Genomic DNA, 26812 nt, shown 5'->3' with positions numbered 1-26812 from the left:
TTTTGCAATGGAAGAATGTGCAAAGTAGAAATAAAAAATAATGGGGTGCAAAGGAGCAAAATAAATAAATAAATTAAAATTAAATACAGTTGGGAAAGAGGTAGTTGTTTGGGCTAAATTATAGGTGGGCTATGTACAGGTGCAGTAATCTGTGAGCTGCTCTGACAGTTGGTGCTTAAAGCTAGTGAGGGAGATAAGTGTTTCCAGTTTCAGAGATTTTTGTAGTTCGTTCCAGTCATTGGCAGCAGAGAACTGGAAGGAGAGGCGGCCAAAGAAATAATTGGTTTTGGGGGTGACTAGAGAGATATACCTGCTGGAGCGTGTGCTACAGGTGGGAGATGCTATGGTGACCAGCGAGCTGAGATAAGGGGGGACTTTACCTAGCAGGGTCTTGTAGATGACATGGAGCCAGTGGGTTTGGCGACGAGTATGAAGCGAGGGCCAGCCAACGAGAGCGTACAGGTCGCAATGGTGGGTAGTATATGGGGCTTTGGTGATAAAACGGATTGCACTGTGATAGACTGCATCCAATTTGTTGAGTAGGGTATTGGAGGCTATTTTGTAAATGACATCGCCAAAGTCGAGGATTGGTAGGATGGTCAGTTTTACAAGGGTATGTTTGGCAGCATGAGTGAAGGATGCTTTGTTGCGAAATAGGAAGCCAATTCTAGATTTAACTTTGGAATGGAGATGTTTGATATGGGTCTGGAAGGAGAGTTTACAGTCTAACCAGACACCTAAGTATTTGTAGTTGTCCACGTATTCTAAGTCAGAGCCGTCCAGAGTAGTGATGTTGGACAGGCGGGTAGGTGCAGGTAGCGATCGGTTGAAGAGCATGCATTTAGTTTTACTTGTATTTAAGAGCAATTGGAGGCCACGGAAGGAGAGTTGTATGGCATTGAAGCTTGCCTGGAGGGTTGTTAACACAGTGTCCAAAGAAGGGCCGGAAGTATACAGAATGGTGTCGTCTGCGTAGAGGTGGATCAGGGACTCACCAGCAGCAAGAGCGACCTCATTGATGTATACAGAGAAGAGAGTCGGTCCAAGAATTGAACCCTGTGGCACCCCTATAGAGACTGCAAGAGGTCCGGACAGCAGACCCTCCGATTTGACACACTGAACTCTATCAGAGAAGTAGTTGGTGAACCAGGCGAGGCAATCATTTGAGAAACCAAGGCTGTCGAGTCTGCCGATGAGGATATGGTGATTGACAGAGTCGAAAGCCTTGGCCAGATCAATGAATACGGCTGCACAGTAATGTTTCTTATCGATGGCGGTTAAGATATCGTTTAGGACCTTGAGCGTGGCTGAGGTGCACCCATGACCAGCTCTGAAACCGGATTGCATAGCAGAGAAGGTATGGTGAGATTCGAAATGGTCGGTAATCTGTTTGTTGACTTGGCTTTCGAAGACCTTAGAAAGGCACGGTAGGATAGATATAGGTCTGTAGCAGTTTGGGTCAAGAGTGTCCCCCCCTTTGAAGAGGGGGATGACCGCAGCTGCTTTCCAATCTTTGGGAATCTCAGACGACACGAAAGAGAGGTTGAACAGGCTAGTAATAGGGGTGGCAACAATTTCAGCAGATAATTTTAGAAAGAAAGGGTCCAGATTGTCTAGCCCGGCTGATTTGTAGGGGTCCAGATTTTGCAGCTCTTTCAGAACATCAGCTGAATGGATTTGGGAGAAGGAGAAATGGGGAAGGCTTGGGCGAGTTGCTGTTGGGGGTGCAGTGCTGTTGTCCGGGGTAGGAGTAGCCAGGTGGAAAGCATGGCCAGCCGTAGAAAAATGCTTATTGAAATTCTCAATTATGGTGGATTTATCAGTGGTGACAGTGTTTCCTATCTTCAGTAAAGTGGGCAGCTGGGAGGAGGTGTTCTTATTCTCCATGGACTTTACAGTGTCCCAGAACTTTTTTGAGTTAGTGTTGCAGGAAGCAAATTTCTGCTTGAAAAAGCTAGCCTTGGCTTTTCTAACTGCCTGTGTATAATGATTTCTAGCTTCTCTGAACAGCTGCATATCACGGGGGCTGTTCGATGCTAATGCAGAACGCCATAGGATGTTTTTGTGTTGGTTAAGGGCAGTCAGGTCTGGGGAGAACCAAGGGCTATATCTGTTCCTGGTTCTAAATTTCTTAAATGGGGCATGTTTATTTAAGATGGTTAGGAAGGCATTTAAAAAAAATATCCAGGCATCCTCTACTGACGGGATGAGATCAATATCCTTCCAGGATACCCCGGCCAGGTCGATTAGAAAGGCCTGCTCGCAGAAGTGTTTCAGGGAGCGTTTTACAGTGATGAGTGGAGGTCGTTTGACCGCTGACCCATTACGGATGCAGGCAATGAGGCAGTGATCGCTGAGATCTTGGTTGAAGACAGCAGAGGTGTATTTAGAGGGGAAGTTGGTTAGGATGATATCTATGAGGGTGCCCGTGTTTAAGGTTTTGGGGAGGTACCTGGTAGGTTCATTGATTATTTGTGTGAGATTGAGGGCATCAAGTTTAGATTGTAGGATGGCTGGGGTGTTAAGCATGTTCCAGTTTAGGTCGCCTAGCAGCACGAACTCTGAAGATAGATGGGGGGCAATCAGTTCACATATGGTGTCCAGAGCACAGCTGGGGGCAGAGGGTGGTCTATAGCAGGCGGCAACGGTGAGAGACTTGTTTTTAGAGAGGTGGATTTTTAAAAGTAGAAGTTCAAATTGTTTGGGTACAGACCTGGATAGTAGGACAGAACTCTGCAGGCTATCTTTGCAGTAGATTGCAACACCGCCCCCTTTGGCAGTTCTATCTTGTCTGAAAATGTTGTAGTTTGGAATTAAAATGTCTGAGTTTTTGGTGGTCTTCCTAAGCCAGGATTCAGACACAGCTAGAACATCCGGGTTGGCAGAGTGTGCTAAAGCAGTGAATAGAACAAACTTAGGGAGGAGGCTTCTAATGTTAACATGCATGAAACCAAGGCTATTACGGTTACAGAAGTCGTCAAAAGAGAGCGCCTGGGGAATAGGAGTGGAGCTAGGCACTGCAGGGCTTAAACTTACATTTGTGTGTGTTGGGTATATATTGTGTAATTTGTTCGATTTTACTTGTTAGATATTACTGCACTGTCGGAGCTAGAAGCACAAGCATTTCGCTACACCCGCAATAACATCTGCTAATCAAATGTATGTGACCAATAAGATTTGATTTGACTTGAGAGAAGTGTTTGTACAGTTTTTGTACAGAGCAGCAGCCTCATGTGTCACTGTGTCTCTGGCACAATAATAAACAGCAGAGTCTTCAGTCTTCAGGCTGTTCATCTGGAGATACACCTGTTTCATGCTATTGTCTCTGGAGATGGTGAACCGACCCTGAACAGACTGGGGGTAGTAAGTGCTGCCACCATCACTGCCAGTAATAGCTGCAATCCACTCCAGTCCTTTCCCAGGAGCCTGTCTGATCCAAGCCATCCAGTAGCCATTTATATCTAAACCAGAGGCTGTACAGGTCAGTTTGTGTGATTCTTCAGACTTTTTAACCACTGGTCCAGACTCAGTCAATGTCTGACTCTGAACACCTGTTGAAGAAAGTAACAGAGTTAACAGCTGGACTGAAAACCTCAAATAATAACAATCTGAAGGTTTTCTTCTAACAATCTTAAAGTTTCCACCTGTCAGGCCTATTATCATCAGTAGAAACACGGTAGTAAATGTCATGATGAACTCTTAGTATGATGTGTCTGAGTTTCTCAGTCTAGTCAGTGTGCCTTTCATCCACTCTGCAGTGAGATAAGTAGTGATGGAAGAACTCTGAGTTTTGCATTGACTCCTCCTCACTGGGTGGAAAGATCAAATAGAGTTTATACAGTCCATGGATTACTTCACTGCTCAAGAGGCACTTTGTTGTATGTCTAGATGATTGTTAAGTATTTAACTTCCTTCATAATGTGATTAAAGGTTTATCACAATTACTTAACTTGTCTTAGTATAGGGTAGTATAGGGTATTTTGACAAAGTTCTCCATTAGAATGTGAATTCTGGACATACTGGATTCATAGTGATGCTGACTACCCAATAAACACCACATGTTGTACTAACAAGCATGCAAATATGCGGTACTTCATGCCATAACAACCATCCAATTAACCTAGCTCGCCCTCTAGTGGCTAGTGGCCTGGTTAGGGATGTTTAGTCACCCTGCAGTCAGAAATAAACAATGGAAAGAGGCAAATATAAAAGAGGAGAATGCTACTAAATAATATCATGATTGAATATCAATGTTATTCTGTCCTAATACTGTGACATTAGTATAAGTATGTCTGTGAGCTAACATACATGTTATGTTCATAATGGGCTAAGGGTTTTAGTGCAGGTCTGGCCTTGGTTTGTATCACTGTGGAGCCGTGCACAGTAATAAACAGCTGTGTCTTCAGTCTGCAGACTTTGACCTGTTAAAGTTACTATGTTGCTAGCAGGGTCTTTGGAAATTCTGAACTTGTTTTTCAGTGAATCTTTGAATCTAATCGTTACACCACCCCAAATATGAGTCAACCATTCCGGTCTGTTCCCTGCAGGCCGTCGGATCCAAGCAGTTGTGTAGTTATCATTAGTCAAAGAGTACTCAGAGACCTTGCAGGAGGTTCTATGGCCATTGGCCCTTGCTGGATGAGCTCAAAACCACAGTGCACACCTGTGAAAATTTTTACAATTGATGAATATCCAAAGTAACTCGTCATTAGTAATTTGTTAGGCTTTTGAAAAAATATTCCTTGATTATTTATTTGTGTATTTCTTTCCCCCCAAATGGAGAGCGACTCACACGATGCAGCTTCCAATAGCAGCAGAGATGCAAGGAACATGGTTTGTGTTGACCTGAACTGGTGGAAGATGCTCTTCTCTACTCCAACTGAGTGAAGGACTTCTAGATACTCCTCCTCATATACAGAAAATATTTTTATTGCATAGAGGTGAAGGGGGTTGGTATATGAGGAACATGAAGAAAAAAACAGATTGTGTATGATTGTTACAAACTGCATCAACCTGTAATACTGACTGAAATTTGAGTAAACTTTGTACTCTCTCTTGGTTTCCATTATATTATTACTATCAACACAATTATTATTGTCGTCAATGTTTTTTGAAATGTTACAGAATATAGTACTCTAAATGTTGGTGTCTCTCAAGGATCTATACTCGGCCCATTAAATATTTATATTTGGATTATAACCTGTGTATAACATGGTAAATATTAACCAATGTGTGTTGTTGATGCCATGAGTGGAACATATAATCCAAGGGCCAGATTCCCAGACACAGATGAAGCCTAATTTGTGTGATTCTCCAGGTTTTATAAGCTTCAGCTTATAGACTGAGTCAGACTGAGTCAGTGTCTGACCATGAACACCTGTGGAGATAAAGCAACATAGAGATAATACCTGGACTAAAAACTAAATAATAGCATGTTTACATAAAACCAAACTTAAAGTGTTCACCTGTCAAGCCTATGCTCATCATTAGTAAATCAATAGAATATTTCATCATGAACAGTCAGAAGCTATGGTGTGTCCCTACTCTTCAGTCTAGTCAGAGCTTCAGACCCTCTCCTTCACTCTGCAGTGAGACAAGTAGTGAAGGAAAAGGTCAGAGTTTGCATTGACTCCTTCTCACAGGGTGGGACGATCACACAGAGAGCATATGGAGATTCAGAGAACAGCTTCATGTGAACTGAAAAAGTTCATTTACATTTTAGTAAGGGGAAATGGATTACAGTATGCTACCTTACTATAAAAAAACATTCAGTTCACCTTAACCTAGCTCACCCTCTAGTGGCTTAAAGAAGGAATTATTAGTTCATCTGCACTCTCCATACATAGCCAGAATACACCAAACAAACGAAGAGGGGAGCGTGATACTAATACTTTGAATAGATTTAATGGATGGAGTGTCACTGCTAAGGAATTGTAGTAATTTAGTAATTGTGTATAACGTATACAGTGGGGAGAACAAGTATTGGATACACTGCCGATTTTGCAGGTTTTCCTACTTACAAAGCATGTAGAGGTCTGTAATTTTTATTACAGGTACACTTCAACTGTGAGAGACGGAATCTAAAACAAAAATCCAGAAAATAACATTGTATGATTTTTAAGTAATTAATGTGCATTTTATTGCATGCAATAAGTATTCGATCACCTACCAACCAGTAAGAATTCCAGCTCTCACAGACCTGTTAGTTTTTCTTTTAAGAAGCCCTCCTGTTCTCCACTCATTACCTGTATTAACTGCACCTGTTTGAACTCGTTACTTGTATAAAAGACACCTGTCCACACACTCAATCAAACAGACTCCAACCTCTCCACAATGGCCAAGACCAGAGAGCTGTGTAAGGACATCAGGGATGCAATTGTAGACCTGTACAAGGCTGGGATGGGCTACAGGACAATAGGCAAGCAGCTTGGTGAGAAGGCAACAACTGTTGGCGCAATTATTAGAAAATGGAAGAAATTCAAGAGGACGGTCAATCACCCTCAGTCTGGGGCTCCATGCACGATCTCACCTCGTGGGGCATCAATGATCATGAGGAAGGTAGGGGATCAGCCCAGAACTACACGGCAGGACCTGGTCAATGACCTGAAGAGAGCTGGGACAACAGTCTCAAAGAAAACCATTAGTAACACACTACGCCGTCATGGATTAAAGCGCACGCACGGTCCCCCTGCTCAAGCCAGCGCATGTCCAGGCCCGTCTGAAGTTTGCCAATGACCATCTGGATGATCCAGAGGAGGAATGGGAGAAGGTCATGTGGTCTGATGAGACAAAAATAGAGCTTTTTGGTCTGAACTCCTCTCGCCGTATTTGGAGGAAGGAGAAGGATGAGTACAACCCCAAGAACCCCATCCCAACCGTGATGCATGGAGGTGGAAACATCATTCTTTGGGGATGCTTTTCTGCAAAGGGGACAGGACGACTGCACCGTATTGAGGGGAGGATGGATGGGGCCATATATCGCAAGATCTTGGCCAACAACCTCCTTCCCTCAGTAAGAGCATTGAAGATGGGTTGTGGCTAGGTCTTCCAGCATGACAACGACCCGAAACACACAGCCAGGGTATTAACTAAGGAGTGGCTCCGTAAGAAGCATCTCAAGGTCCTGGAGTGGCCTAGCCAGTCTCCAGACCTGAACACAATAGAACATCTTTGGAGGGAGCTGAAAGTCCGTATTGCCCAGCGACAGCCCCAAAACCTGAAGGATCTGGAGAAGGTCTGTATGGAGGAGTGGGCCAAAATCCCTGCTGCAGTGTGTGCAAACCTGGTCAAGAACTACAGGAAACGTATGATCTCTGTAATTGCAAGCAAAGGTTTCTATACCAAATATTAAGTTCTGCTTTTCTGATGTATCAAATACTTATTGCATGCAATAAAATGCAAATTAATTACTTAAAAATCATACAATGTGATTTTCTGGATTTTTGTTGAAGTGTACCTATGATAAAAATGACATACCTCTATATGCTTTGTAAGTAGGAAAACCTGCAACATCGGCAGTGTATCAAATACTTGTTCTCCCTACTGTATGTGTTTTAACTGATATGCAATTTTGTGTTGTAGTGTTTATACTCATATGAATGTCATAGAGGTTTTGTACAGGTTCGGTGTTGGTTTGTATCACCGTGGTCGTCGAGCACAATAATACACAGCTGTGTCTTCAGTCTGCAGACTCTGTCCTGTTAAAGTCACTGTGCTGCTGGAAGTGTCTCTGGAGATACTGAACTTGTTTTTCAGCTTATCACTGTAGTATATGCCACCACTGCCACACATTTCTCCAACCCACTCCAGTGCTTTTCCTGCAGGCTGTCGTACCCAACCTGTACAGGAGCTGGTGCTGGTTACTGAATACCCAGAGACCTGACAGGAGAGGGTCAGAGGCTGTCCAGGCTGCAGGGTCATAGACCCTGGCTGTGTGAGTTCAGTCTGACAGAACACACCTGTAAAACAAAACAAACAAACCAAACATTTTGTTAATTAAATTTCCAAAACTCTATTAATCCCTATTACACCAATGTTGACATATCAGTCCCCCAAAACTCACAGGATACAGCTGCCAGCACCAACAGCAGAGATACAGGGAACATGGTTTGTGTTGATGCTGAACTGATGGTAACTGCACTTCTGAACTCAGTGAAAGAGATAGAGATCTTCCTCTTTATACACAAGAGAGGAGAGTTGCTTTGCATAGAGTGAAAGAGTTATAAAAGGAGGAAATAAACAACTTGTATCATTGTGACATGTTATGCACAGAATCCGTATCAGAATGTAATGACGTGTCCTCCAAGGATAAATACTTGGTCCATTACTTTAAAAACAAAACACTCATATTATCATTTCATTGTATTATAACACCATGTAGAGTGAAATGTACAGGGGAATGATTTGATAATTACTTACTATGTAGACATATAATAATAGGACACCAGTATTTCTGGTCGGGAAAATACAATATGATTAAACGTGTTTCCTACTCATGGCTATGTGGTACAGGTTTGGGGCTTGTTTGTATCGCTGTGGTATCGAGAACAGGCTGAACTTGTGTTTCTGTGAATCTTTGTAAGCTGTGCCTGCATCGTGATATATGTTCCCAGTTCACTTTGGTATAATGCCTTCAGGTTTCCGGATCCATGATACTCCATAGAGGTTGGTGCTATCAGTCAGAGAATACCCAGAGACCTAACAGGTGATTACCAAAGACTCTCCAGATTTTATAACAATTGAACTTGGCTCGGTGAGCTTAAGACCACATTGTACACCTGTTAAGAAACAATCTCAAAATCTCAAAAGTAGTGCTATTTTAATGCTATGTAAGCATTAATTACATACTATATTCCTTCAAACATGTTATAAGTCTGTTAAACACCCAAATACCGAGAGACAGGAGACCGCTGCCAAAAGAAGCAGCAGAGATGCAGGGAACATGGTTTGTATTGAACTGGTGAGAGTTTATCTTCTTTACTCTCCAGGACTCAGAGAGATACCTGTATATGATTCACACAGAGATACTGTTTTATAAAAACCAGAGGGAGTGAGATGAAATAGTTAAAAAGTTAGAAAGCTATGTGTAATTTGCATAAGAAGGTAAGTACAGTACGCTGGGAGGAGAATGTCAGATAACCCTCTGTGAACCATATTGACTTTTGATGCCTCACTTATAGAATGTTTCGAAAAACAGCCATAGAACAATTTTTAGCAATCCCAATATTTTACCCTTATCAACAAAAAAAATCTAATTGCATACTCATCAGTGTTAAAAATCAATTGCTAACGACCCTGTAAAGAAATCTGGTATGTGTTTATCATTAACGGCCAGACGAGAGGTGGGGAGCGTGTTGTTTACCTACAATCAAGTTGATTTGATCATTTCCATCGAGGGCCAGGGGATTGATGTTAAATTATTATTACTATTCTTAGTATTGGATAGAAAACACTTTGAAGTTTCTAAAACTGTTTGAATGATGTCTGTGAGTATAACAGAACTCATATGGCAGGCAAAATCCTGAGAAAATCCAAACAGGAAGTGGGAAATCTGAGGTCTGTAGTTTTTCAACTCTTTGCTTATCCAAGATACAGTGGACATGGGTCACATTGCACTTCCTAAGGCTTCCACTAAATGTCAAGAGTCTTTAGAACCATGTTTGAGGCTTCTACAGTGAAGTGGGGGCGAATGAGAGGGGATTGAGTCAGAGGTCTGCCAGAGAGCCACGACCTGGTCAGGCGCATTCACATGAGAGGTAGCTTGCGTTCCATCGCAAAGTTGTTTTGTTCGATAATGTCCATTAATTATGTCCAAGTAGCTACTTTTGCTAGCACGCGCGGGTCCAGGCAAACGTCGGACGAAAACTTAAACCATTCATAATGATGCTGACTAAATAACAGCTATTAAAGATTAAACCATTCATAATGATGCTGCCTAAATAACAGCTATTAAAGGTTAAACCATTCATAATGATGCTGACTAAATAACAGCTATTAAAGATGAAACCATTCATAATGATGCTGATTAAATAACAGCTATTAAAGATGAAACCATTCATAATGATGCTGACTAAATAACAGCTATTAAAGATTAAACCATTCATAATGATGCTGCCTAAATAACAGCTATTAAAGATTAAACTATTCATAATGATGCTGACTAAATAACAGCTATTAAAGATTAAACTATTCATAATGATGCTGACTAAATAACAGCTATTAAAGATTAAACCATTCATAATGATGCTGCCTAAATAACAGCTATTAAAGGTTAAACCATTCATAATGATGCTGACTAAATAACAGCTATTAAAGGTTAAACCATTCATAATGATGCTGACTAAATAACAGCTATTAAAGGTTAAACCATTCATAATGATGCTGCCTAAATAACAGCTATTAAAGGTTAAACCATTCATAATGATGCTGACTAAATAACAGCTATTAAAGGTTAAACCATTCATAATGATGCTGACTAAATAACAGCTATTAAAGATTAAACCATTCATAATGATGCTGACTAAATAACAACTATTAATGGTTAAACCATTCATAATGATGCTGTCACGTTCATTATAACGAGGAGACCAAAGCACAGCATGATTAGAATACATTATTCTTTTAATGAACGAAGAACACTTAAGCCACCTTAAAATCAGTATTACAAATGACCTTAAATTCATTATCCAAATGGCCCTCCCATGAGGCTGATCAGACCACAAAGGAAAGCCATGATAGAGGTCAAAAGTCATACCACCCTTTCACAGTAATGTTTCTTACTATAGAAAAACCATCAAACATATTCTACATGTTGTATCCCAGGTTCCCAGAACATTCCTTTATCTAAAATTCCATATCTGTGTGTAGCCCTTTAATCCTTTGTTGACGCTTTTCTTTTTTGATGGTTCGTCTGAGGGCATAATTTCTTTTAAGCGTCCGGATTAGTCTCCCGCTCCTTGAAAGCAGCAGCTCTAGCCTTGAGCTCGATACAGATGTTGCTTGTAATCCATGGCTTCTGGTTGGGATATGTACGTACAGTCACTGTGGGGACGAGGTCATCGATGCACTTATTGATGAAGCCGATGACTGAGATGGTGTATTCCTCAATGCCATTGGATCAATCCGGAACAGATTCCAGTCTGTGCTAGCAAAACAGTCCTGTAGTGTAGCATCCGCATCATCTGACCACTTCCGTATTGAGCATGTCACTGGTACATCCTGCTTAGTTTTTGCTTGTAAGCAGTAATCAGGAGGATAGAATTGTGGTCAGATTTGCCAAATGGAGGGTGGGGGAGAGCTTTGTATGCATCTCTGTGTGTGGAGTGAAGGTGGTCTAGGATTTCTTCCCCCTGGTTGCACATGTGACATGCTGGTTAAAATGAGGTAAAACTGATTTAAGTTTGCCTGCATTAAAGTCGCCGGCCACTAGGAGCGCCACTTCTGGGTGAGCATTTTCTTCTTTGCTTACGGCCTTATAGAGTTGTTTGAGAGCGGTCTAAGTGCCAGCTTCGCTTTGTGGTGGTAAAGAGACGGCTACGAATAATTCAGATGAGAACAGTGTCAAAGTAACAAAAGTTTATTACTAGTACAGGGAAAAGCAAAATGACAGGTCAAGGCAGGCAAAGGCCAGTAATCCAGATTAGAGGTAGATCGATTAATCGGAATGGTGAATGAATTAGGGCCGATTTCAAGTTATCATAACAATCGGTGTCTTTTTGGACACCGATTTCGCCGATAAAAAAAAAAATGTATTATTATTATTTTGTACACCTTTAATTAGGCAAGTTAGTTAACGCTCCAATACCTGATAATGCACCCTCTAACTGGAGTGAGTGCTCCTGTTCAAACTTCAAAACCGAGTGGTCAGGGCTCTTAGCGTTGGGAACATTTGATGCCTCAAAAGCTGTGCTTACAAGCTCTCTGAGTTGTAAGATAGGCAAGCCAACGTGGGCGGCGGGGCCGAAGTAGGTAATGAAGGTAGGATACATGTTCGACAGGAACATTTGTTTAAATTATAACAGGTCTTCCATGCCTGTTTCAGTGAGTAAGCCAAAGTAAGCTGAACGAAGCCTATGATAGTAAGCTTGTGGGTGTTCGTTCCGAGCTTGTTTGACCGTGTTAGCCAGTGACCTATCGTGTTTGTGAGTTGCAGAACCACTTAATTCTAATTTAAAAGTTTAGGGTAGTCAGTTAGCACGTGTTACTGTTGTAGGCGAATGAACCTTGTCACGTGTCTATTCGACGTTCGCTTCAATAGGTAAACCCTTTCAGAACCCGTAGCGTTCGGGTAGCCATCCACGCGTCCTCTATGTCAGCTAGGAACGTCTCAGTATCATTTGGCTGACCTGGAACGGGTTCAAAGGTGGGGAAAATCTTGACAAGTTTGCCAAGGTATTCCGCGTCAAGCGGGCGGAGAGGGTTGGCTTCATCCTGTGGGGAAAGTGGGGCTTTGTTTATTACATATTACTCAGTGCCGAATGGCCAAGAGGAGACTACTGAGGGACACACGATGGAGGCAATGTCTGAAACCTATCGTCTTCACTCCTTTCAGTACCGGGCTCCGGTAGCTTGGAGGATAGTCACGATGTAGAGCGTGACCATTCTGGACTTCCTCCAGATGGTACCTAAGGGTGGTATTCTGCTGCATTGCAGAGTCCACTTGAGTGCTTACAGTACTGATTTTGGACACGTGAGTGTCGCACTTGCTCCTTTCGGTCTCAAACTTATCTGTCATGGTTTGCAGATAGAGGTCTTGAGTACGGAGCGAGAGATTCAGTGAGGAGATTTCTTCCGCTTGCTTAGAAATCAAGATTTCCATCTTCATCATGCGAGTTCTCGCATCATTCATTTGGTCAGTGACTTCAATGAGTTCTGCTTATTTGTCATCCAACTTAGTCATTGTGTTCATCAATTGATTTTCTTTGGTCTGCAGAATTTTGAGTAGAACCGTGTTACTCTAAGTAACATTCAACAAAACTGCCTGCATGTTATCAAATTGCGCGCTCCTGTTTGTAGATAACTCAACAGATGTATCTAGTTTGGAGTGGACAACATCATATGTAGTTCACGCTAAATCGAGTTGTTCCTGGAGACCACGATTTTGTTGAAGAGTTTGTGCTCGTTCATCGTCATAAGTATTTGCAATTACATTTAATTGTTCAGATTTCAAATGCAGTTCCTCGACTAGCAGAATGTTTTAATTTCCTGCTTTTGACAATAGTTGCTCAGTTCTCTCCACCTGTCCCCTCATGTTAGCCATGTCTGGCACGTGCTTGGACCAATGCCACATTTCTATGGTGATACATCAGTGCAAAAGTGGGGAGAACCGTCCCAAAGCCTGTGTTTGATGGTTGATTTTGGAGAGAGTTCGCAATTCCGGTTGTTTTTTTGCTTAATGGTACAATTAGGGTTGGTATCGCTGCTGAGGCCAGAGATCAATCAAATCAAATCAAATCCAAATCAAATGTTATTTGTCACATACACATGGTTAGCAGATGTTAGTGCGAGTGTAGCGAAATGCTTGTGCTTCTAGTTCCGACAATGCAGTAATAACCAACAAGTAATCTAGCTAACAATTCCAAAACTACTACCTTATAGACACAAGTGTAAGGGGATAAAGAATATGTACATAAAGATATATGAATGAGTGATGGTACAGAGCGGCATAGGCAAGATACAGTAGATGGTATTGAGTACAGTATATACATATGAGATGAGTATGTAAACAAAGTGGCATAGTTAAAGTGGCTAGTGATACATGTATTACATAAAGATGCAGTAAATGATATAGGGTACAGTATACACATATACATATGAGATGAATAATGTAGGGTATGTAACATTATATTAGGTAGCATTGTTTAAAGTGGCTAGTGATATATTTTACATCATTTCCCATCAATTCCCATTATTAAAGTGGCTGGAGTTCAGTCAGTGTGTTGGCTGCAGCCACTCAATGTTAGTGGTGGCTGTTTAACAGTCTGATGGCCTTGAGATAGAAGCTGTTTTTCAGTCTCTCGGTCCCAGCTTTGATGCACCTGTACTGACCTCGCCTTCTGGATGATAGCGGGGTGAACAGGCAGTGGCTCGGGTGGTTGTTGTCCTTGATGATCTTTATGGCCTTCCTGTGACATCGGGTGGTGTAGGTGTCCTGGAGGGCAGGTAGTTTGCCCCCGGTGATGCGTTGTGCAGACCTCACTACCCTCAGCCTTACGGTTGTGGGAGGAGCAGTTGCCGTTCCAGGCAGTGATACAGCCCGACAGGATGCTCTTGATTGTGCATCTGTAGAAGTTTGTGAGTGCTTTAGGTGACAAGCCGAATTTCTTCAGCCTTCTGAGGTTGAAGAGGCACTGCTGCGCCTTCTTCACGATGCTGTCTGTCTGGGTGGACCAATTCAGTTTGTCTGTGATGTGTACGCCGAGGAACTTAAAACTTACTACCCTCTCCACTACTGTTCCATCGATGTGGATAGGGGGGTGTTCCCTCTGCTGTTTCCTGAAGTCCACAATCATCTCCTTAGTTTTGTTGATGTTGAGTGTGAGGTTATTTTCCTGACACCACACTCCGAGGGCCCTCACCTCCTCCCTGTAGGCCGTCTCGTCGTTGTTGGTAATCAAGCCTACCACTGTTGTGTCGTCCGCAAACTTGATGATTGAGTTGGAGGCGTGCGTGGCCACGCAGTCGTGGGTGAACAGGGAGTACAGGAGAGGGCTCAGAACGCACCCTTGTGGGGCCCCAGTGTTGAGGATCAGCAGGGTGGAAATGTTGTTGCCTACCCTCACCACCTGGGGGCGGCCCGTCAGGAAGTCCAGTACCCAGTTGCACAGGGCGGGGTCAAGACCCAGGGTCTCGAGCTTGATGACGAGCTTGGAGGGCACTATGGTGTTAAATGCCGAGCTGTAGTCGATGAACAGCATTCTCACATAGGTATTCCTCTTGTCCAGATGGGTTAGGGCAGTGTGCAGTGTGGTTGAGATTGCATCGTCTGTGGACCTATTTGGGCAGTAAGCAAATTGGAGTGGGTTTAGGGTGTCAGGTAGGGTGGAGGTGATATGGTCCTTGACTAGTCTCTCAAAGCACTTCATGATGACGGAAGTGAGTGCTACGGGGCGGTTGTCGTTTAGCTCAGTTACCTTAGCTTTCTTGGGAAAAGGAACAATGGATGGTCCTCTTGAAGCATGTGACTGGGATAGGGATTGATTGAATATGTCCGTAAACACACCAGCCAGCTGGTCTGCGCATGCTCTGAGGGCGCGGCTGGGGATGCCGTCTGGGCCTGCAGCCTTGTGAGGGTTGACACGTTTAAATGTTTTCCTCACGTCGGCTGCAGTGAAGGAGAGTCCACATGTTTTAGTTGCGGGCCGTGTCAGTGGCACTGTATTGTCCTCAAAGCGGGCAAAAAAGTTATTTAGTCTGCCTGGGAGCAAGACATCCTGGTCCGTGACGGGGCTGGTTTTCTTTTTGTAATCCGTGATAGACTGTAGACCCTGCCAATCATTTTATGGGTGGAGGTTCACTAATTAGTGGAGGAGTGGTGACCCCCCCCTTCGATAGCTTGCACATTATTAGAAACATTTAGAGGAAAGATTTTTTTTTTTTTTTTTTAAGTTTGGGTTTGGAATTCATTGGAGGCAAAGACAAGAGTAATCTATTTATAGATGTTGACGAACCATCAGTACCGTACCAGTCATGTGGAAGTTGGACGTGAATGAATTTGCAAAAGCAAATTGAATTAATTCATCAACGCCAATGATTAATCCTACCTGGGTAGGCTATCTGGGTATTAAACTTTAATTAACCTGAGATGTTGCTTCATCCAGGTTAATATGAGAAGTTGCTTCATCCAGGTTAATATGAGAAGTTGCTTCATCTAGGTTAATATGAGAAGTTGCTTCATCTAGGTTAATATGAGAAGTTGCTTCATCTAGGTTAATATGAGAAGTTGCTTCATCTAGGTTAATATGAGAAGTTGCTTCATCCAGGTTAATATGAGAAGTTGCTTCATCTAGGTTAATATGAGAAGTTGCTTCATCTAGGTTAATATGAGAAGTTGCTTCATCTAGGTTAATATGAGAAGTTGCTTCATCTAGGTTAATATGAGAAGTTGCTTCATCCAGGTTAATATGAGAAGTTGCTTCATCTAGGTTAATATGAGAAGTTGCTTCATCTAGGTTAATATGAGAAGTTGCTTCATCTAGGTTAATATGAGAAGTTGCTTCATCCAGGTTAATATGAGAAGTTGCTTCATCTAGGTTAATATGAGAAGTTGCTTCATCTAGGTTAATATGAGAAGTTGCTTCATCTAGGTTAATATGAGAAGTTGCTTCATCCAGGTTAATATGAGAAGTTGCTTCATCCAGGTTAATATGAGAAGTTGCTTCATCTAGGTTAATATGAGAAGTTGCTTCATCTAGGTTAATATGAGAAGTTGCTTCATCTAGGTTAATATGAGAAGTTGCTTCATCCAGGTTAATATGAGAAGTTGCTTCATCTAGGTTAATATGAGAAGTTGCTTCATCTAGGTTAATATGAGAAGTTGCTTCATCTAGGTTAATATGAGAAGTTGCTTCATCCAGGTTAATATGAGAAGTTGCTTCATCCAGGTTAATATGAGAAGTTGCTTCATCCAGGTTAATATGAGAAGTTGCTTCATCTAGGTTAATATGAGAAGTTGCTTCATCTAGGTTAATATGAGAAGTTGCTTCATCTAGGTTAATATGAGAAGTTGCTTCATCTAGGTTAATATGAGAAGTTGCTTCATCTAGGTTAATATGAGAAGTTGCTTCATCTAGGTTAATATGAGAAGTTGCTTCATCTAGGTTAATATGAGAAGTTGCTTCATCTAGGTTAATATGAGAAGTTGCTTCATCCAGGTTAATATGAGAAGTTGCTTCATCCAGGTTAATATGAGAAGTTGCTTCATCTAGGTTAATATGAGAAGTTGCTTCATCTAGGTTAATATGAGAAGTTGCTTCATCTAGGTTAATATGAGAAGTTGCTTCATCTAGGTTAATATGAGAAGTTGCTTCATCCAGGTTAATATGAGAAGTTGCTTCATCTAGGTTAATATGAGAAGTTGCTTCATCTAGGTTAATATGAGAAGTTGCTTCATCTAGGTTAATATGAGAAGTTGCTTCATCTAGGTTAATATGAGAAGTTGCTTCATCTAGGTTAATATGAGAAGTTGCTTCATCTAGGTTAATATGAGAAGTTGCTTCATCTAGGTTAATATGAGAAGTTGCTTCATCCAGGTTAATATGAGAAGTTGCTTCATCCAGGTTAATATGAGAAGTTGCTTCATCTAGGTTAATATGAGAAGTTGCTTCATCTAGGTTAATATGAGAAGTTGCTTCATCTAGGTTAATATGAGAAGTTGCTTCATCCAGGTTAATATGAGAAGTTGCTTCATCCAGGTTAATATGAGAAGTTGCTTCATCTAGGTTAATATGAGAAGTTGCTTCATCCAGGTTAATATGAGAAGTTGCTTCATCCAGGTTAATATGAGAAGTTGCTTCATCCAGGTTAATATGAGAAGTTGCTTCATCTAGGTTAATATGAGAAGTTTAAAAGTGTCTCATTTGATTGGAAGAACATTAAGGTATGTTCAACTATTTTCACTTATTAAATTGAATGAGACGATAATCCATACAATCTCCATTGATTGGATATCATAAATGTAAACAGTAAATCAAATGTTGGGAACATTCAACACTGTGGCACTTCTCCCTAAGGCCGAAACCACATGGTATTTTCTGGGGCGGGGCTTCTGTCAGTACCGGCTAACTGAATGGTTTTTGCAAAAACCAAATTTTACTGATTGATCAATTTAATGATACATCAGCCTGTATAGGTTATTTGGGAATTAAACTTTAATTAACCTGAGAAGTTTCTTCATCTAGGTTAGTTTGGAAAAAGTACAATGTCTTATTTAGAAAACTCATTAATTTTGATATTATTTAAAATATCTATTTCAGAATGTAAATTGCCAGATTTACACTTATTAGTTCAATTGGATAAGATATTGATATCCGTCTGGATATCAAAAGTAATGACTTGAGTGTGACCTGAATAATTCTTCATTAACGAATATCCTGGTCAGCGGTCAATGATTTCACATGCTGAATTCAAACGGAACTACCCGGGGTGGGACTTCCGTTCCGCAAGGCGGAGGAATTTCAATGTAGCACAAGAAAACAAAATGGCTATTTTCCCTAGTTTGCTTTAGCATGCAAGCTAAACCCTCCTTTGTGCCTGTAAATGCAGCACATAGGTTTCCCTTGGCACGGGAAAGGTTTTACTTATAACGTATTATGTTCAAACCCTTTTCGGCGTTTTTTGACGATGTTTTAACCGGAACACGCGGTAAACAACGAAGTGCACCTTGGTCTACTTGCGAGAGAGACAGAGCTATATTGCTGGTCAAGCTTATATCTCCTGAATTTCATTCGGCTGGCTCTTTGTCCTCGCTCGAGAAATTAATAATGACAGAGTCTGAAACGCGCCAGGCAGAAATAGCCCTGCGTTTGGCCAAACGCTCTATTTCCCAGATTTCTAGAATTAGCTTTTTCGGCTCTCATACAGAAATGTATTCGCTTACGTTACCCATTGACAACGTCAGAGAACAACACGGAGGCGGGGAAGCCTCAGCACACACACACACAATAATGCTTGTCTTTAACACTCCAAAAATGTGTACAATAACTTGGTATATTATGTAATATGTTTTTACATTTTATACAGGCTTGAATCAAAATGAAAGCGTCATTCTATTTTAGATTCCTATAAAGGGGCTCCAATAATGTTGTGTCTTTGGCTATGCCGGATTAAGTGATATGACATGCTATTCTATAAAATAATTTCTCCGTAATTAATATTACCTGATTGAGCTAATCATGTAAATGTAATTAACTAGAAAGTATGGCAACACAAAATAATATTTATAGAGCTGTTATCTTCCAAATAAACTATTAAAAACCTAGTAATATTTTACATCAATAGCAGTCAATAGTAATCATCATCTTAATTCAGTCTCATCTGAATGTTGTAAATTCTTGGATATCTGCATGAACCCTGGCTAACAAGTTGAATCAGCAATACAAAATTGGGTTTAATTATTTATTTACTAAATACCTAACTAATCACACATAATTACACATACACATAATTAAATCATAACTTGATTAAAAATTACGCCATAAAGGAAAACGTCCCTAGCGGGCGGAACAGATGTGACAGCTTGTTACACAAAAGAAAAGGGGCTGGGTTGGAGTGAAAGAGCGGGAAGACTGAGGAACAAAGGGCGAAGCTGTGCTATCGTAAATACAGTATCTTATGCATTCTAAATTACCGTCCATTTGGAAAAGGAAAATGCAATAAATATTTACTCTGAGCTGCGCTTCGGTAGGTTGGTGGTAGATGGAAGGCCGTGTTGCCCAACCAAGTCCTGTGAAGAATGTCTCTGGTTGTCAATTGAATACGTTGTAGTAACGTTGTTGTGTGATAGACTGGATACTCTGTCTGTTCCTTCCTAACCCTCGTTTGCATCTGCTGTTGCTAACTTAACGGCTAGGAGGTATCACTTCTGTAGTGAATAAGAGCTCAAAGTTCATACCATTCTCAACCAAAGCTCACGCTGATGTTAGCTTCGTTCTGCAGTTATTATCTGAACCATTCTGACATCGGACCGTTGTCCTCACGTCCTCGGTACAGGAGGTTATATTGACATCAAGGTTTTATATAGGAAGGGAGAGGAGGGCGTGTTTGAAAAGTTTTATAGCCCATGTCCCTTCACAGGGGCGGGCCACTGATTGAGCAGAGCCCTATCTTATGAAAACCCAAATCTCACATTTTAGAAGCTAAAATCACATTTCATCCCATTATGAATAATTTAATATTCAAACATTTAAATTGAACAACAATTCCATGTGAATCCGATAACTCTGATGTGTAGACTTTCCATTGTAGAGTTTATGACAACCGAGCTGACATCATATTCATTAAGTACCACCGCATATGTTCAATTGGTCGGATTACCAGAATATAGTTCATTTTCTCCCCACGTTCTGATGTTCCCAGAATCTCTATGTTAACCAAGGGTTTTGCAAATGTAACATCAGCAGGGTAGAGAGAGGAAAAAGGGGGGGAAGAGGTATTTATGACTGTCATAAACCTACCCCCAGGCCAATGTCATGACACCCCTCACGACCCTGCTAAATATTAGGCCACACAACATTCCTGTGTCCCTTCAATATGGAGAACCACCCTCAGAACATTAAACATCCAATAAAGGCCCTTTGGAACAATGGTTTCCCTCAGCCACAATGGTGGTCATGACGATAGATAGAATATGAAAATGTATGTCATTTTTGTTTTGTTATTAAAGGTTAATAGATGACATTATTATGAAAACATTGTAACGTGAAGAGTTTTCCTAGTATATGTTTGATATTTATACATTGTACGTTGTGTGGAAAATGTCCAAATCAAAGAGAATGTTTTGGTAAAGGTGAAATGTGAAGTTTGTTGTCTAAAATTGGATTTGAGTAAAATCTAGACCTTGCTCTTAACTTGGTACGCCCAGAGAATTGCCCTAAAGGCGATTACTCCCACTTCTGACCTGAGGGTATAAAACCTGTGAGTGAAGAATTAACAGATAAGACTAAGTGGCCCAAGCTGCAGCCGAGGTCTAATAAAGTCAACGAACCCAAAACGCAACACAAGTTTGAAGACAAAGACATATTTTTCTACCCAAGCTATGGATGAGTAGCTGTGTCTAAGCGGGTGAATTCAAGTCGAACCACCTAGCCTCTACTCCCCATCAAATCGTGGTATCTACACTGTTTCATTCCTACGCTGTGAGCTCTGAGCTACAGAGCTGTCTGTCCTCAGAAGAGCCTTTCCAGAGCAAGGGCAAGGGAACAGAACCCTAAGCCAAAAGGACACAGATATCGTGAGGACAACCAGAGAATTGCACCGGAGAAGTGCGTCATTGAGCAGCCTGAACAGTCCACGCGGAGGATCCACGGAGACCTTCCCCACGTAATTACATCATTATATTCTGACCCATAAGAGCGGCAGTTTGGTGCAAGGCTAGGGTTAGAATAAGCATAGCTGACAAATTCACCCAAATGTATATTTCTCTTTTTTTCTCTTTTAAATCCCCATTTTGAGTAACACGCGCCATAGTGTGTTGGTCCGTTATCCTCTAGTGACTCCCCATCCCGCATGAGGGAGCGTAATCATCGACTGACACTAATTAGCATTACGCAACGGACATAAATATTCCTAGAAAACATTCCTATTCATGAAAATCACAAGTGAAATATATTGAGACACAGCTTAGCCTTTTGTTAATCACCCTGTCATCTCATATTTTCAAAATAGGCTTTACAGCCAAAGCTAGACAAGCATTTGTGTAAGTTTATCGATAGCCTAGCATAGCATTTTGTCCAGCTAGCTAGCAGCAGGTAACTTGGTCACGGAAATCAGAAAAGCAATCAAATTAAATCGTTTACCTTTGATGAGCTTCGGGTGTTTTCACTCACGAGACTCCCAGTTAGATAGCCAATGTTGCTTTTTTCCCAAAATATTATTTTTGTAGGCGAAATAGCTCCGTTTGTTCTTCATGTTTGGCTGAGATATCGCCCGGAAATTGCATTCACGAAACGCCGAAAAATATTCCAAATTAGCTCCATAATATCGACAGAATCATGGCAAATGTTGTTTATAATCAATCCTCAAGGTGTTTTTCAAATATCTATTCGATAATATATCAACCGGGACTGGTGGCTTCTTAGTAGGATAGAGAGAAACAATGGCCGCATTTGTCCTTTACGCACCAAACACTCTGAGAGACTTCAGTTGACCACTGACGCAATGTTGACGTTCAGGCTCATTTTTAAAAATAAAAGCCTGAAACGATGTATTGTGACACTAGACACATTAGGGAAGCCATAGAAAAATGAATATGGTTGATATCTCATTCACTGCTTAATAGGGACGTATAGGAACGCAGAGCCTTCTAAATAAGAGTCCCTTCCAGTTTGGATTTTTCTCAGGCTTTCGCCTGCAACATCAGTTCTGTTATACTCACAGACAATAGTTTTACAGTTTTGGAAACATTAGAGTGTTTTCTATCCTAAGCTGTCAATTATATGCATATTCTAGCATCTTGTCCTGACAAAATATCCCGTTTACTACGGGAACATTATTTTTCCAAAAATGTAAATACTGCCCCCTAGTCACAAAAGGTTATAATAGGTTCTAATCAATAGCCTAGAATGTGTTTTTGTGATTGTGTATCTTTTATCATCATTTTAGCTTTCTAGTAAATGAATACTCAACTAAGATTGTTGTGGTACGAACTCATTGAGACCCGGGTCCGTGCAGATTCCTGGATTATGCGACGTTCAGAACGAGACTGTGGAGGTAACTGATTAATTAGCGGCTGTTGTAAAATCGATATTCTGATATTCTTTGAGTTAATTTGGGAAATAGAAACTCAATAAAACAAATTTTCCCATGATTCCCCAGGTTAATGAGTTAATAATTGCTTGATTCAGTTAATCACGCAATTAGAAACCTTTAATTATTTGATGAGCAACATTCGTCACATTAACTAATACAATGTCACGACAGTACCTTGTGAGGTTGGAACTTGTGGTTAAATATTATATTATGTAGAAGGTTGGAGCTATATATTGAGCAAACATATATATTATGTCGAAGCAAATCTTTTTTTATAATTTCAAAGATACCAACGTAGTATAAACTAAATGAATCAATCCATCGTGGATTTGACTTGTTAAGGTTAATATCACCCCACCTGATTGATACATGTAACTCCAAATGTTTAAAGGATGAGTGATTTTTTGTACATGTCTGGCCCTGGTTTGTATCACTGTAAGACTCAGGCACAATATTAAACAGCTGTGTTTTCAGTCTGCAGGTTCGGCCCTGTTACAGTCATTATCTTGTTAGAGGAGTCTAAAGTGAGGCTGACCTTTTTTTCAGTGAATCCTTGTAGACTGTGTTTCCGGTATATATTTGCCCAATCCACTCCAGTCCTTTCCATGCAGGTTGTCGGATCCAAGCTGTCCAATAGCTAGATAAAGAGTATGAGACTTTACAGGAGGTGGTCAGTGGTTGACCTGGCAGAACAGTCATAGAGGCTGGCTGAGTGAGTTATTCACAGTGAACACCTTTGGGAAGAGAAAGAAGGAAGAGATAATTACAAGCTACAAATAGTGTCAAATTATATCAGTCTAATTCAATTTTCATTAATGTGTTTTTTCCCCCAGATCCAAAGAGACTCATAGGACACAGCTGCCAGCAGCAGCAGTAGAGATGCACTGAACATGGTTTGTGTTGAAGCTGAACTGGTTCTCTGGAATTGCACTTCTTTCCTCTCCAGGACTCGGAGGGACGTACTATGGGACACAAAATGAGAGAATGTTTGTATAATAGAGAGGTGGAGAGAGTGAGAGGCGTCGAGCGACAAGTGATATTTGCAGGAATAAAATAACTCCCAATATTAGTAGAACATGGTGGGGGTTAGAAAAGGCCTTGGTTGTGGGACATATGACATTGATAGTTTATTGCATTGTTAGTAATCCTAATATCTTGAACACAATTATTTCAATTATGGTTGTGCTTGTGAACATTGTCATTCTACAACATTAATCTCAGGGTATTGATGCTGCTTGTGTTGAATGGGGAAGTGTTTTATGTACAGCTCTCTCACCACTCTCTCTCACTGTGTGTGTATCGGGCACAGTAATACAATGCTGTGTCCTCAGTCTTCAGACTGTTCATCTGTAGGTACAGCTTACTGCTGGAGTCATCTCTGGAGATGGTGAATCTACCCTGTACTGTCTGAGAATAGAATGGACTCGATCCACCAGTGTGTATAAAGGCAACAAACTCAAGTCCTTTCCCAGGAGCCTGTTTCATCCAAGCAATATGGTAGCTACTGAATGTGAACCCAGAGATGGTACAACTCAGTGTGTTGGATTCTCCAGGCGTTTTAATCACTGGTCCAGACTCAGTCAGTGTCTGACCATGAACACCTTTGGAAATATAAAGCAGAGATCATGATGAAGTAAATAAATCCTGATGTGTTGACTTATTCATTTGATTAACATTGTTAATATCCTCACCTGTTAGATAGACTGTCAGTAAGAGTACTCCTGTGGTAGGAAACATGGTGATCTGTGTAGTTCTCTAAAGGTAGTTGAGACAGTTCTCAGCAGAAACAGCCTTTAAAAGAGACAATAATAAAGATGGACGACAGGAGAGTTTTGCATGAGCTCCTCCTCACTGGGAGGACCAATCACAAGAAGCTTTGATAAATAGATCACGTGGTATGAGTTCATCTTGAGATGCTCTGTAATGAGGAAGAAATCCTGCTGTTTTTATTTAAATGTATCTATTTAATAGTTGTTATTTAGTCAACAACGTTATGAGTGATTTAACCTTTAAAGTTATTATTTACAGTGTTGTCCCATCGCTGCTAATCGCGAAACGGACTCAGGAGAGGCAAAGGTCGAGAGCCATTTGTCCTCTGAAACACGACCCCAAGCGGAAAACAGCTGCACCAATGTGTTGAAGGAAACACTGTACAGCTGGCGACCGAAGTTAGGGTGCATGCATGCGCCCGGCCCAGCACAGGGAATCGCTAGAGCGCGATGGGGCAAGGACATCCTAGCCGGTCAAACCCTCCCCTTACATGGACAACGCCATCTCATGGCTCTCACGATTAAAGGTTAAACCATTCATAATGATTATGAATGCCTCTGTTCTGCTCGTTGTTTACAGTATGTTACCATAATTATTATCATTGATGCTGTGAAGAATTGCACAAAAGGCACAGATGGTGAGAACTGAACTATTGGTATCCCCAAAGATACAGCACATACATGGACAATTCATATGTTGAGTTAAAAGTAAGTCTGTTATCAAAATTCTTCTTCTATATTTAATTATGCTCAATGAGGACATTCATTAATACCTACCAGGAATCCAAACTCTTATTTGGATTAGACTGACATAAAGGTGAATGTAATTAAGATGATATTTACTGATCAAAGTGGCCAGAGGAGTGGATTAAGCTGCATTGACCTTGATGATTGTCTGCTTCCAACTCACACCCTCCACTGAACGCAGCTCACTTTCCAGCTCCCAATCACCTGAATTCTAATCACCTGTTCACCCACCTGTATGTCATTATCACACACTATTTAGTTAAGTTCTTTGCACCCAATCACTGTGAGGTATTGTTTGATTTGTGAAACATGGCTTTCTGAGTGCTGGGTTTCCCGTGAGTGACTCCTCCCTTGTATGATAGTTTTTGCCTACATCACTAATGACCTTTTGCCTATTCCCTGCCTGTACTTTAGCTTATCGAATTTCCTGTTATCAACCTATTGCCTGATCTCCCGGACTACGTTACTAGCCTTTTCCCTGCCTGTACTGTTCCCTTTTGGACCCCCTGTGTATGACCTTCTGCCCGCCCCTGGGCTCAGCTACCTGCCTCCTCCTGTGTATGAGCTTCTGCCCGCCCCTGGGCTCAGCTACCTGCCTCCTCCTGTGTATGAGCTTCTGCCTGCCCCTGGACCCAGCTACCTGCCTCCTCCTGTGTATGACCTTCTGCCTGCCCCTGGACCCAGCTACCTGCCTCCTCCTGTGTATGAGCTTCTGCCTGCCCCTGGACCCAGCTACCTGCCTCCTCCTGTGGTCCTTTACAATAAACACCTGCTGCACCCTGCGCTTGAAACACTCTGTCTCCCATCGTGTTCATTACAATGAGTAATGATGGAGGCAGCAGGGTAGCCTAGTGGTTAGAGTGTTGGACTAGTAACCGAAAGGTTGCAAGTTCAAATCCCCGAGCTGACAAGGTACAAATCTGTCGTTCTGCCCCTGAACAGGCAGTTAACCCACTGTTCCTAGGCCGTCATTGAAAATAAGAATTTGTTCTTAACTGACTTGCCTGGTTAAATAAAGGTAAAATAAAAAATGATATGCTTTGAATGAACTTAGAATTGATGCTGGATCCTCAGTTTGTCTGTCTCACTTCCATTTGACTCTGCCAGAGAGAGAGAAGTACTTGATCAGTTGTTGTACAGCCATGCAGACTCCTGTGTCTGGCACAATATTAAACAGCAGAGTCTTCAGACTGTTCATCTAGAGATACACCTGTTTCGTGCTATTGTATCTGGAGATGATAAACCGACCCTGACCAGACTGTGGGTAGTAGGTGCTTCTGCTGTCATGGGTAGTGTAGAGTATTTCAAACTTGAAGAAAAGCTTACACACAACCATCTGTTGAAAGTAACATCAACGTCGTATAATCAGTAGCAGATGATGTGGGACAACAAGTAAGATTGACCAGACAGGGTAGGAGTTGGAATGTTAGATGTTCATGTGACAACAAGTAAGATTGACCAGACTGGACAGGATATCATATTTTTGTGTAGTTTGAACGTTAGAGGCTGGAGTCTTTTATTGTGTAGTGCTTTGTGGTATTGTTGTATTATTTACAGTAATGAAACACAGTATTATTCTAGTGTGACACAAAGAGAGGAAGTTGTACACCAGCTAATCTTTTTGTTAGTGTTGTTTTTGTACAGCTGCTTCACCAGCTTCAGTCAGTGTGCATGTCGAGCACAATAATAAACAGCAGAGTCCTCTGAACTCAGACTCTTGGCCTCTAAGAACTGTGTGCTTGTAGAGACGTCCTCAGTCAGGGTGAACTGGCCTTTCAGGGGGTCTGCATAGATAACATCTGTTCCTGAACCAGTGTTCATTCTCCCAATCC

The 26812-nt window shown here is 41.4% G+C and overlaps 1 protein-coding gene and 1 gene segment (V, D, J or C); both read right to left on the bottom strand.

Annotated features, from left to right (window-relative positions):
* Positions 1 to 24256, bottom strand: part of LOC109876272 (uncharacterized) — a 239151-nt gene extending 214895 nt beyond the window's left edge. Inside the window, exons 1-2 of one of the 3 annotated variants that reach the window (XM_031834915.1) lie at positions 24156 to 24256; positions 23759 to 24065 (exon numbers count right to left, since the gene is read on the bottom strand). In XM_031834915.1, the coding sequence (XP_031690775.1) occupies positions 23759 to 24065; positions 24156 to 24201 (353 nt within the window). In that variant the 5' untranslated portion in view covers positions 24202 to 24256. The remainder of the gene's footprint in view (positions 1 to 23758; positions 24066 to 24155) is intronic. The other 2 variants (XM_031834925.1, XM_031834908.1) reach the window with 2 other exon arrangements.
* On the bottom strand, positions 7639 to 8141 carry LOC116375936 (Ig heavy chain V region 5A-like). The segment is given in 2 exon segments: positions 7639 to 7958; positions 8063 to 8141. Coding segments are annotated over 2 exon segments (363 nt in total).
* Positions 24257 to 26812: the final 2556 nt, after the last annotated feature.

The sequence above is a fragment of the Oncorhynchus kisutch genome, linkage group LG10 (assembly GCF_002021735.2).
Source record: "Oncorhynchus kisutch isolate 150728-3 linkage group LG10, Okis_V2, whole genome shotgun sequence".
Taxonomy (NCBI): domain Eukaryota; kingdom Metazoa; phylum Chordata; class Actinopteri; order Salmoniformes; family Salmonidae; genus Oncorhynchus; species Oncorhynchus kisutch.
The sequence above is the reverse complement of the archived record's forward strand: the minus strand, read 5'-3'. Positions and strand labels throughout refer to the sequence as shown.